A 13,208-nucleotide genomic window follows, 5' to 3' on the forward strand; every position below is an offset into this window, starting at 1 on the left:
AAACTGAGTTTAAGTGATCTACAAAGTAATTTAGGTGCAGATGTTCAGGAAATAAAAATATAGAACTGGGACTCATAACAGAAATAGGAACCCTAAATCCTTTCTGTATAGGCTGTAGCTGAAGCTATGAAACTAGATGAAATTATTCAAGAAGACAGCTGTAAAAGAGAAAAAGCCTGAAGACAGAATCCTAGGGGATAACCGACATTTAAAGAGCAGAACAACTGGAAAAAAATAAAAGAGACTGAGAAAGATACATAGGAATAGGTGAAAAACCAAAATAGTGTTATGGCACCTTGGAGAGGAAAAGAGAGTATGTGGGTAACAGTGTCAGATAATATAAAGAAGTTACATATTATGAGGGATGAGAAGAGGTCAACCATAGGACTGTACTTGGTGACTTCGGAGAGAATAGTGTAGAAAGGAAAGGAGTAAAATCCAGATTGCAGTAGGGTCCGAGGAGTGTATGAGAGAGAAGGAGATTATATAATCATAGTAAAACTCCAGTTTCATGGATCATTATGAAATAAATTGTTTTAGTCTTGAATTACTTGGGTAATTGTTTCTGCCTTTCTGCTCTGCCTTGCCTATGAAGATCTAATTTAATGTAATATTCAAAGCACTGTTTCTTTTTGATTACCTTCAAATGTATCAAATTTGAAGTTCTGAGAAATCTTTTCATTATATCTATGGTAATGATGTGTTGAACTGAATATATTAAAGAATACTAATCTTTTTTCACCTCCGTTGTTTTTCCAGGAAACAGTTTTCCCATCCCAAATCACTAATGAGCATGAGTCCCTGAAAATGGTGAAGAAACTTTTTGCTACTTCCATCTCATGTATAACATACCTAAGGGGCCTGTTTCCAGAGAGCTCTTATGGAGAACGCCATTTGGATGGTAAAGTTAAACTAACTAGTCTCTTTGGCTGTTGTAGCCCCTTTCTCTATTTAGCAGGAATACACAAATTCTCACAAAGTGTGCTAATTCCAACTTAAGGGCCTGTTCTTCAAGACCAATTTGCTAATCCATTTTTCCATTTTAATTTTACTGTGTGTAGTGATTTTACTTATAGGAATTACTAGTTCCTGGCTAGATGCCAGGTGACAGATGGAAGAAAAAAGAAATCTGTTTGGACAAGTCCAGTATAAAAGCAACAGCTAGACCAAAATCTATTTGAATGCTGTAGATTTGCACTATTTTGTGTCTCAATTGAATTTATTCTTTAAGGTACACTTTGGCATTGAGGAGGTTCAAAGGAACCAAGTGAAAACCTTTTCTCTCTGTTAACATATATAAAAATGCTGGGGGGAAAAAAAAAGCCATACTCACTTGTTGATTCACATGGATATTAAGATAGTTATTATTCTAATCAGTTCTGGCTTTTTTCTCAATTGCCAGGTCTTCTACTTTCATTCCTTTTGTTTCAGTGCTCTTAAATTTATCATCTCATTTCCTTATATTACAAGCTGTTTCTGGCCCCTTTTCTTATTATAAAAACAAGTACCGGCCAGGCATGGTGGCTCATGCCTGTAATCCCAACATTTTGGGAGGCCGAGGTGGGTGGATCACCTGAGGTCAGTAGTTCGAGACCAGCCTGGCCAACATGGTGAAACACTGTCTCTACTAAAAATACAAAAATTAGCTGGGCATTGTAGTGGGCACCTGTAATCCCAGCTACTTGGGAGGCTGAGGCAGGTGAATCACTTGAACCCAGGAGACAGACATTGCAGTGAGCCAAGATTGTGCCATTTCACTCCAGCCTGGGTGACAAGAGCAAAACTTCATCTCAAAACAAACAAACAAACAAACAAAAAACCAAAAAGTAAAAAACCCAAGTACCTAGGACTCAACAATTTTTCAAAATCTTATTTGTTTAAGAAGCTGGATTGTTTATCATGAAAATGGCCATACTGCCCAAAGTAATTATAGATTCAATGTTATTCCCATCAAGCTACCATTGACTTTCTTCACAGAATTAGAAAAAAACTACTTTAAATTTCATATGGAACCAAAAAGGAGCCCATATGGCCAAGACAATCCTAAGCAAAAAGAACAAAGCTGGAGGCATCACGCTACCTGACTTCAAACTATATTATAAGGCTACAGCAACCAAAACAGCATGGTACTGGTACCAAAATAGATATATAGACTAATGGAAGAGAACAGAGACCTCAGAAATAACACAACACATCTACAACCATCTGATCTTTGACAAACCTGACAAAAACAAGCAATGAGGAAAGGATTCCCTATTTAATAAATGGTGCTGGGAAAACTGGCTAGCCATATGCAGAAAACTGAAACTGGACCCCTTCCTTACACCTTATACAAAAGTTAATTCAAGATGGATTAAAGACTTAAATATAAGACCTAAAACCATAAAAACCTAGAAGAAAACCTAGGCAGCACCATTCAGGACATTGGCATGGGCAAAGACTTCGTGACTAAAGCACCAAAAGCAATTGCAACAAAAGCCAGAATAGACAAATGGGATCTAATTAAACTGAAGAGCTTCTGTACAGGAAAAGAAATTGTCATTAGAGTGAACAGGCAACATACAGAATGGGAGAAAATGTTTGCAATCTATCCATCTGACAAATGTATAATAGCCAGAATCTACAAGGAACTTAAAACAAATTTACAAGAAAAAAACAACCCCATCAAAAAGTGGGCAAAGCATATGAACAGACACTTCTCAAAAGAAGACATTTATGGGCCAGGCGCGGTGGCTTAAGCCTGTAATCGCAGCACTTTGGGAGGCCGAGACGGGCGGATCACAAGGTCAGGAGATCGAGACCATCCTGGCTAACCCGGTGAAACCCCGTCTCTACTAAAAAAATACAAAAAACTAGCCGAGCGAGGTGGCGGGTGCCTGTAGTCCCAGCTATTCGGGAGGCTGAGGCAGGAGAATGGCGTGAACCTGAAAGGTGGAGCTTGCAGTGAGCTGAGATCCGGCCACTGCACTCCAGTTTGGGCGACAGAGCGAGACTCCGTCTCAAAAAAAAAAAAAAAAAGACATTTATGCAGCCAACAAACATATGAAAAAAAGCTCATCATCACTGGTCATTAGAGAAATGCAAATCAAAACCACAATGAGATATCATCTCATGCCAGTTAGAATGGAGATCACTAAAAAGTCAGGAAACAATAGATGCTGGAGAGGATGTGGAGAAATAGGAATGCTTTTACACTGTTAGTGGGAGTGTAAATTAGTTCAACCATTGTGGAAGACAGTGTGGCAATTTCTCAAGGATATAGAACCAGAAATACCATTTGACCAAGCAATCCCATTACTGGATATATACCCAAAGGATTATAAATCATTCTACTATAAAGACACATGCACACATATGTTTATTACAGCACTATTTACAATAGCAAAGACTTGGAACCAACCCAAATGCCCATCAATGATAGACTGGATAAAGAAAATGTGGCACATATACATCATGGAAAACTATGTAGCCATAAAAAAAGAATTAGTTCATGTCCTTTGCAGGAACATGGATGAAACTGGAAACTATCATTCTCAGCAAACTAACACAGGAACAGAAAGCCAAACACCGCATATTGTCACTCATAAGTGGGAGTTGAACAATGAGGACCCATGGAAACAGGGAGGGGAACATCACACACTGGAGCCTGTCGGGGGATCGGGGGCAAGGGAAAGAATAGCATTAGAACAAATACCTAATGCATGCAGGGCTAAAAACCTAGTTGATGGGTTGATGGGTGCAGCAAACCACCATGGCTCATGAACAAAACTTCACGTTCTGCGCATATATTCCAGAACTTAAAGTATTAAAAAAAAGTTTTAAAAAAGCTGGATTGTGAATCTTGTTGACTTGTCACTAAAATAGGAACTATCATTTTGAAAATAAATATAGAGAGCTTCAAGTTGCCTTGTAAGATGTTATTTTTCAAAATCTAATTTAAAATTTCTTACATCTGTATTTAATGATATACCTTGGCCTCATTTTAGTCTAATTCTCTTGGTTGGGCACAGTGGCTCATGCTTGTAATCCAAAGTGTAATCATAACACTTTGAAAGGCAAGGTGAGGCCGGGCGCGGTGGCTCAAGCCTGTAATCCCAGCACTTTGGGAGGCCGAGGCGGGCGGATCACAAGGTCAGGAGATCGAGACCATCCTGGCTAACACGGTGAAACCCCGTCTCTACTAAAAAATACAAAAAACTAGCTGGGCGAGGTGGCGGGCGCCTGTAGTCCCAGCTACTCAGGAGGCTGAGGCAGGAGAATGGCGTGAACCCAGGAGGCGGAGCTTGCAGTGAGCTGAGATCTGGCCAGTGCACTCCAGCTTGGGTGACAGAGCGAGACTCCGTCTCAAAAAAAAAAAAAAAAAAAAAAAAAAGAAAGGCAAGGTGGGCAGATTGCTTGAGCCTAGGAGTCCAAGACCAGCCTGAACAACACGGTGAAACCCTGTCTCTACAAAAAATACAAAAAATTAGCTGGCCATGGTGGTGGGTGCCTGTAGTTCCAGCTACTCTGAAGGCTGAGGTGGGAGGATCATCTGAGCCTGGGGGCTTAAGGCTACAGTGAGCTGTGATTGCACCACTGAATTCCAGCCTGGGTGATACAATGAGACTCTGTCACAAAAAAGAAAAAAATATTAAGCAATGTAAGAGCATCAATAAAATGCATGTGTGCTATAAGCACATAAACATGGTATTTGCAATCACAACAACCTCATTTATATTATGACATCTTTTGGTCTATGAGATACAAACTTGTAATAGTGAATGTGTTTATATCTAACATATATTTGCAGTTTCCCCTCGTGTCTAGAACATAGAATTGAGAAAGACATATTGTTGGTAATAAGCACATACTGTGTGCCAGTCACTACCCCAGGCAATGGCAATGATACCATTCCCTATAGCTTTATTTTTTGTGACAGTTATTGTGGAAGTGATATGTCTCCCTTTCAATGTTTGTTTTTAAAGTAATATACATCATAAAAATGCTTAGTACTCCTGTGTCACTCTCTTGTAATTTCTGAATGTTATATCAACACAGGATAATTTTCGTATCCCTCAGGAGAGATACAGGTAACATCAATTTTAGGACAGGAAAACAATATGAAAAGGTGAAGTTACTTATGCAAAATCACACATAAATCAGTGATTGATCTTGGACTACTTTAAACCAAAATTCTATTTATTTATTTATTTAGAGATGGAGTCTCATTTCATTGTCCGGGCTGGAGTGTGGCGGCATGATCATTATAGGATTACAGCTTCGACCTTCCAGGCTCAAGTGATCCTTCTGCCTCAGCTTCCTGAGTAGTTGGGACTATAGGCATGTGCCACTATGCCCAGATAATTTTTTAATTTTTTTTTTAGAGGTGAGGGTTCACTAGGTTGCCCTGGCTGGTTTCGACATCCTGGGCTCAAGTAATTCTCCTGCCTCAGCCCCCCAAAGTGCTGGGATTACAGGTGTGAGCCACCGCGCCCGGCCTAAACCCAGACTCTTTTTTTTTTTTTTTTTTTGAGAGGGAGTCTCGCTCTGCCGCCCAGGCTGGAGTGCAGTGGCCGGATCTCAGCTCACTGCAAGCTCCGCCTCCTGGGTTTACGCCATTCTCCTGCCTCAGCCTCCCGAGTAGCTGGGACTACAGGCGCCCGCCACCTCGCCCGGCTAGTTTTTTTTTTTGTATTTTTTAGTAGAGACGGGGTTTCACCGTGTTAGTCAGGATGGTCTCGATTTCCTGACCTCGTGATCCACCCGTCTCGGCCTCCCAAAGTGCTGGGATTACAGGCTTGAGCCACCGCGCCCGGCCGACTCTTAATATGATATTCCTATTCTTCCTAAGTATAAAAAGGTAGTTAGATTTCAAATAAAGTAAGTATTTGAGAATAATCCATGTGAAATTTTTCATTCCTTTCTTTTCATTGAGAGGGAGAGAAATAACAGAGAAATGACTGAGATTGAGGTGTATATTTTAAGTTGGTCAATGGAGATAGTCTCAACACTACCTCATAATTACTTAGAATTCTATAGAGGCAAAGAAGGGACACAAATTGATTTTGGAGCCAACTCAGTTGTGCTACATTTTAGAAGGAGGAAACTCCTAACTGTAATCAAAATTGAGACTAAGCTACTTCTTAACATAGGATTTATTTTTAAAGTAGATGTTTAGAGATCCAAAATGTTTTTATAAGCTATAAAACTAAATAAATTACATAAATAAAATAGTTAAAGGAAATACCCTATTTAGCATGGACAATTTCAGTACAGCAGTCATTTAGTAGACAAAAATAGACTGTGTTTCTGTTTTTGTAGACCTCAGTTTAAAAATCCTCCGAGAAGATAAAAAATGTCCTGGGTCACTGCATATTATCAGATGGTAAGTAATAGAAATTCTATACAAGTTGAACAACATTATTTTTATCATGGCTGAAATTACCCATAATACTTTATTTAGTAAGTTTTTTTTTTTCTTTTTCTTTTTTTTTTTTGAGATGGAGTGTTGCTCAGTCGCCCAGGCTGGAGTGCAGTGGCGTGATCTCTGCTCACTGCAAGCTCCGCCTCCCGGGTTCACGCCATTCTCCTGCCTCAGCCTCCCAAGTAGCTGGGACTACAGGCGCCCGCCACTACGCCCGGCTAGTTTTTTTTTTTTTTTTTTTTGTATTTTTAGTAGAGACGGGGTTTCACCGTGTTAGCCAGGTGGTCTCGTTTTCCTGACCTCGTGATCCGCCCGTCTCGGCCTCCCAACGTGCTGGGATTACAGGCGTGAGCCACCGCGCCCGGCCAAGACCATTAAAAAAAAAAAATTTCTTCTTTCCTACTTTCCCTCTTTCTTTTTTCTTTTCTTTCTTTCTTTCTTTTTTTTCTGAGACGAAGTCTCCCTGTGTCGCCCGGCTGGAGGACAGTGGCGCGATTTCGGCTCACTGCAACCTCTGCCTCCCAGGTTCAAGCGATTCTCCTTCCTCAGCCTCCCGGGTAGCTGGGACTACAGGTGCACGCCACCATGCCCAGCTAATTTTTGTATTTTTAGTAGAGACGGGGTTTCACCATGTTGGCCAGGATGGTCTCGATCTCTTGACCTCATGCTCCGCCCACCTTGGCCTCCCAAAGTGCTGGGACTACAGGCATGAGCCATTGTCCCGGCCTGCTTTCCCTCTTTCTTTTTAAAAAATAATTTTCTAGGAATTTGTAAGAATTATTCAATATTTTTAATTATCAATATTATTAATAATTTTAAGACACTGATTTAGCTTTGTTTTTGAAAGAAAATTGACTTGTATAAAAATAAAAACTGTGATAAAATACTAAATATATACACCTACTATGTACCCACAGAAATTTAAAAAACTGATAATTCATCATATGCGTGTCAGTGTACTAAACATGGGATCCAAAAAATTTGGTTCACTACCACAAAATTGCTCATTACTACTTATAAATTTCTATCAACATATTAAAAGTTGCTGGAAGTTTAAAAAAATGATTAAATGGGAAAGGTAAAATGGTTATCAACTTAATGTACATCAAAGCAAAAAGTGCAAATGAATTCTGTACTTGGAATTATTTTGGCTTTGCATGTGGTCCAATTGACATCAAATATTTATTTCTTGACAGGATTCAAGGTTGTTTTGATGCTTTGGAAAAGAGATACGTAAGAATGTTTTTAAACTTACACTGGAATCAAAGGCTTGTCTTTTATTCTTTATAAAAAGAAATTAGACTTTTATTTCGTTGTGTTTAACAGTATAAGTGTCTACGTTTGCATTCATAAACTAATTTCTTGTTATCTTATGTCTTTATTGTCCTGTTGATGTCTCCTTTGCATCAATTAGAAAGAAAACTCATTTTTCTCTTTTACATACTCATATCTTTTTGACCACAGAGTTTCCTCTGAAGTCACTGGAAGAGATCCACAAGATGTGGGACAGGAGAGACAAGAATCTGGCATTTAGTGCATTGAACATATTTAGAATAGTGGTGATTCAATTTGCAGATATGAAAGGAAAAAAATGGACTTGAATAATTGGTTTTTATTCTGTCTTAGTTATTTTGGTAACTATATTTAGTTCATAAGTATAATCTATTCCTTTACAATAGGTAGTATTGTACCTCAGATTTAAAAAAATATATAGTTTAAATTTTAAGTGCATCTGATCTTTCATGCTGCCCAAGACAGCTATGAAGGGCGTATAGAATGGAGGCTCTAGTCCTAGTTGAAGAGACAAGATGTATATAAATGAAATTTCTTTTTTCTTTCTTTTTTTCTTTCCTGTGAAGCTTTTATTATGAGCAGAGGGCAGGGCAAGGCAGGGGGCTCAGTCCTTGGCAGCGGCTTTCCTCATGGCGGCCAGGACATTGCTCAGCTCCTCCTACTTCCTCTTGGTGCGGATGTGTGTTCCCACCTTTTTCTTCATGAACTTGAAGGCCCATTTGTCCTTGGAGACCTTGAGCTACTTCATGGGATGCTGCCCATACAGGGTGAAGCCACACACCTGTCGGATCATATCCCTCATGAACTTGGTGTGTTTGGTCAGGCACCTGTGGTGGCAGCTAGGCCTGGGCTTGCTCACATTCTTGGCCACCTTGTGGCCCTTGTTGAGTCCCATGGCTGTAAGGTAGAGCAGAGCCATGGCTGCTGCTCTCCAGTGGCAGCCAAGGCCTATAAATATTTGAAATTTCCACCACTGCTTTTCCCCATTTTCTCCATCTATGTCTTCTTTTTACTCCTCAATTCCTGTTCCTTTAAGAAATCTTGAGGTCAGGAAGCCTTACACTAGATTATTTAGCACATTCATGTATTTCTATTTCCACTGCACATTTGTTACTTATGATTTATTCAACACTGACCAGAGGGACCTAGGGATACAAAGATAAAACAGAAGTGGGAAAGAGCTTATAGACCTTGGCAGAAGATAATTGATATTCATATGCAGGGCTGATGATCAGCTGTTACATACTGACTCAGCTGTATCTGCTCTTAAAATATTGAAATATTTCTGTATTGAATGGTAAATTGCTGCTTTTCTGAGACCTCATGTGGCTCCCTATCAATATCCTCCACATCACTTTACCAGTGTCTCTTTTGGGATATCTCCAGAACACTCCAAAATCCAGTAACCAAAAGGTTAATATCTACTCCAAGGGTTGCTTCCAGGAGCCCAGCTCTAGAGCTAAATTGGCATCCTTTCTGACTGGCCAGCATCTATGTCATATTGGGCTTTACATATTTATTTATTTATTTTTGTGAGTGTGTGACAGAGTCTCTCTCTGTTGCCCAGGCTGGAGTGCAGTGGCGCGATCTTGGCTCACTGCAACCTCCACCTCCCAGGTTCAAGCAATGCTCCTGCCTCAGCCTCCTAAGTAACTGAGATTACAGACATGCACCACCACACTTGGCTAATTTTTGCATTTTTAGTAGAGACTGTGTTTCACCATGTTGGCCAGGCTGCTCTTGAACTCCTGACCTCAAGTGATCTGCCCAACTCAGCCTCCCAACGTGCTGGGATTACAGGCATGAGCCACTGCACCCAGCCTATATATTGATTTTTTATGTCAATTTGATATTTTAATGTAAAAATATCAGAGATATTTTGATCACCCCTATAATGCTCATTAGAAAGTCATGAATGCCTAAAGAAAGATAATGATCATATGCAATGGGAAGTATGGGAAAGCAGGCACTATACCCTGTGAGGAACATGAGAGAAATCTTTTGAGAGAAAATAGCTTTTGAGCTTTGAAGGCCCTAAATATTTGGACAGATTGAGAGGGAGAGAAGGCCATCACTGTTATACTGAACAGTGCTCATTCATTCCCCCTTCATCCATTCATTTAGTGACATTTCCTGACTGTTCCTCATTGATGGGCAGTACAATATAGTTAGAAGTTCAAGTTTTGGAGTCAGATGGTCTGAAGAATACCAGTTCTGTCACTTAATACCCGTGTGGCCTTTGTCAAGTAACCTACCTTTTGGTACCTTAGTTTCTTTGCATATAAGATGGGGATAATAATAAAATCCACTTGTTAAGGTTATTTGATAATGAGTTAATAATCTAAAGCAGTGGTTCTCAAACTTTAGCTTGCATCAGAATCACCTGGAGGACTTGTTAAAACACAGGTTGTCAAGCCTCACCTCAATATTTTGATGTAAGAATTTGCATTTCAGACAAATTACAAGTGATGCTCTTGACTGCTGGTCTAGGGACCACAATTTGAAAACCGCTGATCTAAAATGTTTAGAACAATGCCTGGCACATAACAAATACTATGTATGTGTTAAACATTCATTCTTTATACATCGGCTATTTAATCTGTGCCAGACATTGTGCCTAGGCATTGGATGAGATAACAATGAGAGTAAAATGTGATTCCACTCTCAGGGAAGTCATAATATAATAGTAAGAGTCACTTCTTAAATAAAATATTATAAGTATTACATGTACTAAAATAGCAGTATAATGTACAAAGGGTATCTAGCTAGTTTGATACATTTATTTTACTAAATAACTACCTGTATGACTGAGTCAAAATAACTTGTTTTGGGGAGATCAAAAGACAAAATTTTAGATAGATGACTTAGTCTCTTAAGTAAATAGTATTTATATTGTTTTTCAGTTGTTAATCTTTTATAACTTTCCTCAGGTGATCTTGTAGCTGGTATGATATGTTTTAAAAGTAGTTTGAGGCCGGGCACAGTGTAATCCCAGCACTTTGGGAGGCTGAGGCGGGTGAATCTCTTGAACCCAGGAGTTTGAGACCAGCCTGGGCAACATGGTGACACCTTGTATTTCTGCTATAAATACAAAAAATTAGCTGGGTATGGTGGCTTGTGCCTATAATCCCAGCTACTCGAGAGGCTGAGGCAGGAGAATTGCTTGAACCTAGGAGGCAGAGGTTGCAATGAGCTGAGACCATGCCACTGCACTCCAGCCTGGCGACAGAGTGAAACTTCGTCTCAAATAAATAAGTATATAAATAAATGAAAATAGTTTGAGTAAAATCAAATTTGAGTATCTAGAGATCTTGAAAGATGTTCCCCTGTAAGAGCATGATTATTTCTAGTTGTGAAATTTTGGGTGATTTTTTTTTTTCTTTTTTTTGAGATGGAGTCTCCCTCTGTTGCCCAGGCTGGAGTGCAGTGGCGCAATCTTGGCTCACTGCAACCTCCGCCTCCCGAGTTCAAGTGATTCTTCTGCCTCAGCCTCCCGAGTAGCTGGGACTATAGGTGTGTGCCACCACGCCTGGCTAATTTTTGTATTTTTAAGTAGAGATGGGGTTTCAATTTTGGGTGATTTTTATACTTATTTTGTACTTTATGTTATGCTTGAATTCTTTTTTTTTTTTTTTTTTTTTTTGAGACGGAGTCTCGCTCTGTCGCCCAGGCTGGAGTGCTGTGGCCGGATCTCAGCTCACTGCAAGCTCTGCCTCCCGGGTTTACGCCATTCTCCTGCCTCAGCCTCCCGAATAGCTGGGACTACAGGCGCCCGCCACCACGCCCGGCTAGTTTTTTGTATTTTTTAGTAGAGACGGGGTTTCACCGTGTTAGCCAGGAGGGTCTCAATCTCCTGACCTCGTGATCCGCCCGTCTTGGCCTCCCAAAGTGCAGGGATTACAGGCTTGAGCCACCGCGCCCGGCCTGCTTGAATTCTTTAAAATAAACACATATCAGTGTTGCAGATAATTATTGTAAAAAAAAAAGACTATATTGTATATAGTTACCTAGCTTGTTTCCTTATTCCCATTCTCAGTTCCTCACCGTTCCGATCCACTGTCCACACTGCATACTTTCAGAAACCCAAGTCTGATCATGTTGTTCTTTTGTTTAAACATTTTCCACAGCTTTTAAAATAAAGTTCAGAGTCCTTCACATGGTCTGCAAGGCCTATGTGATCCCTGTCTGCCTTCCAAGGTATCACTGTTGTTCCCATGTTCAAGCCACACAAGCAATCTAGAACATGCCAAGCTCCTTTTACCTTTGCATATATTGTTCCTCTTGCCTAGAAACTTCTCTCCCCTGCCCCATACACCTTGCCCGGCTGACTCAAATTTATCTTTCAAGTCTCAGCTTAACTATTTACTTCCCTAGGGAGGCCTTCCCTGACACCCTCCTCCCCAGCCTAGATGGTCCTTTTATTTTATGTTCTCATAGCACCCCATGCTGCTGCTTCATAGCAATGAACACGATGATAATGATATAGCTATCTTTGCTATTTTTTTGTTGTTTACTGTTGTTCTCCACTGGTAGTCTGAATGTTCCCTGAGATAGCAGCCATGTCTATTTTTGAATGAATGCATAAATAAATGAACTCAATTAATTAATGTATGAGTTTATATGCAGTAATCAAAATGGCCACAATGTGGCAGTAAAGTTTTAGTCCTTTGATATGAAATTGTGGTTCTGAAATTTTTTCTTTCTTTTCTTTCTCTCTTTCCCTCCTTCCCTCCTTCTTTCCTTCCTTCCTTCCTTTTCTTCCTCTCTCTTTTCTTTCTTTTTCTTTTCTTTTCTCCTTCCTTCCTTCTTTCCTTTCTTCTTTTTCTTTGGAGTCTCTCTCTGCTGCACAGGCTGGAGTGCAGCGGCATGGTCTTGGCTCACTGCAACCTCCGCCTTCTGGGTTCAAGCTATTCTCCTGCCTCAGCCTCCTGAGTAGCTGGGATAACAGGCGCCTGCCACTACGCCTGGCTAATTTTTTGTGTTTTTAGTAGAGATGGGGTTTCACCATGTCGGCCATGCTGGTCTCGAACTCCTGACCTCGTGACCCGCCTTCCTCAGCCTCTCAAAGTGCTGGGATTACAGGCATGAGCCACTGTGCCCGGCCCTCTCTTTCTTTCTTATAGGGTTTCACTCTGTTGCCTAGGCTGGAGTACACTGGCACAATCATGGCTCACTGCAGCCTCAACTTCCAGGCCTCAAACAATCTGCCTGTCTCAGCCTCCCAAATAGCTAGGACCACAAGTGTGCACTACCATGCCTAGCTAATTATCTTACTTTTTGTAAAGATGGCATCTTACCATGTTTTCCAGGCTGACTTTGAACTCCTGAGTTCAAGTGATTCGCCCTCCTTGAGCTCCCAAAGTGCTGGGATTACAGGCAAGAACCATTGTGCCTAGCCTGAAATTTTCTGATTTGTATTCTAGTTTTTAAAAACAATTATCATTGGCTTGATTATATTTCTATCTCTATATATTACTCTTTCAAGAAGAGATAATCTGTTCATAGTAGTGTA

The 13,208-nt window shown here is 40.3% G+C and overlaps 1 protein-coding gene and 1 pseudogene across 6 annotated transcripts in view; one reads left to right on the forward strand and one right to left on the reverse strand.

The window, feature by feature from the left end:
- Positions 1-13,208, forward strand: part of HORMAD2 (HORMA domain containing 2) — a 97,951-nt gene that overhangs the window by 15,208 nt on the left and 69,535 nt on the right. For all 6 annotated transcript variants that reach the window (XR_004442367.1, XM_033233194.1, XM_033233190.1 and 3 more), the window contains exons 3-5: positions 760-901; positions 6,301-6,364; positions 7,600-7,636. Coding sequence is in view for 5 of the 6 variants with exons in the window: in XM_033233194.1 (XP_033089085.1) it covers positions 760-901; positions 6,301-6,364; positions 7,600-7,636 (243 nt within the window). In the remaining variant the exon portion in view is untranslated. The remainder of the gene's footprint in view (positions 1-759; positions 902-6,300; positions 6,365-7,599; positions 7,637-13,208) is intronic.
- Positions 7,650-8,790, reverse strand: LOC117096173 (annotated as a pseudogene).

This window comes from Trachypithecus francoisi, unplaced genomic scaffold, assembly GCF_009764315.1.
Source record: "Trachypithecus francoisi isolate TF-2019V2 unplaced genomic scaffold, Tfra_2.0 Lachesis_group14, whole genome shotgun sequence".
NCBI classification, from domain to species: Eukaryota; Metazoa; Chordata; class Mammalia; order Primates; family Cercopithecidae; genus Trachypithecus; species Trachypithecus francoisi.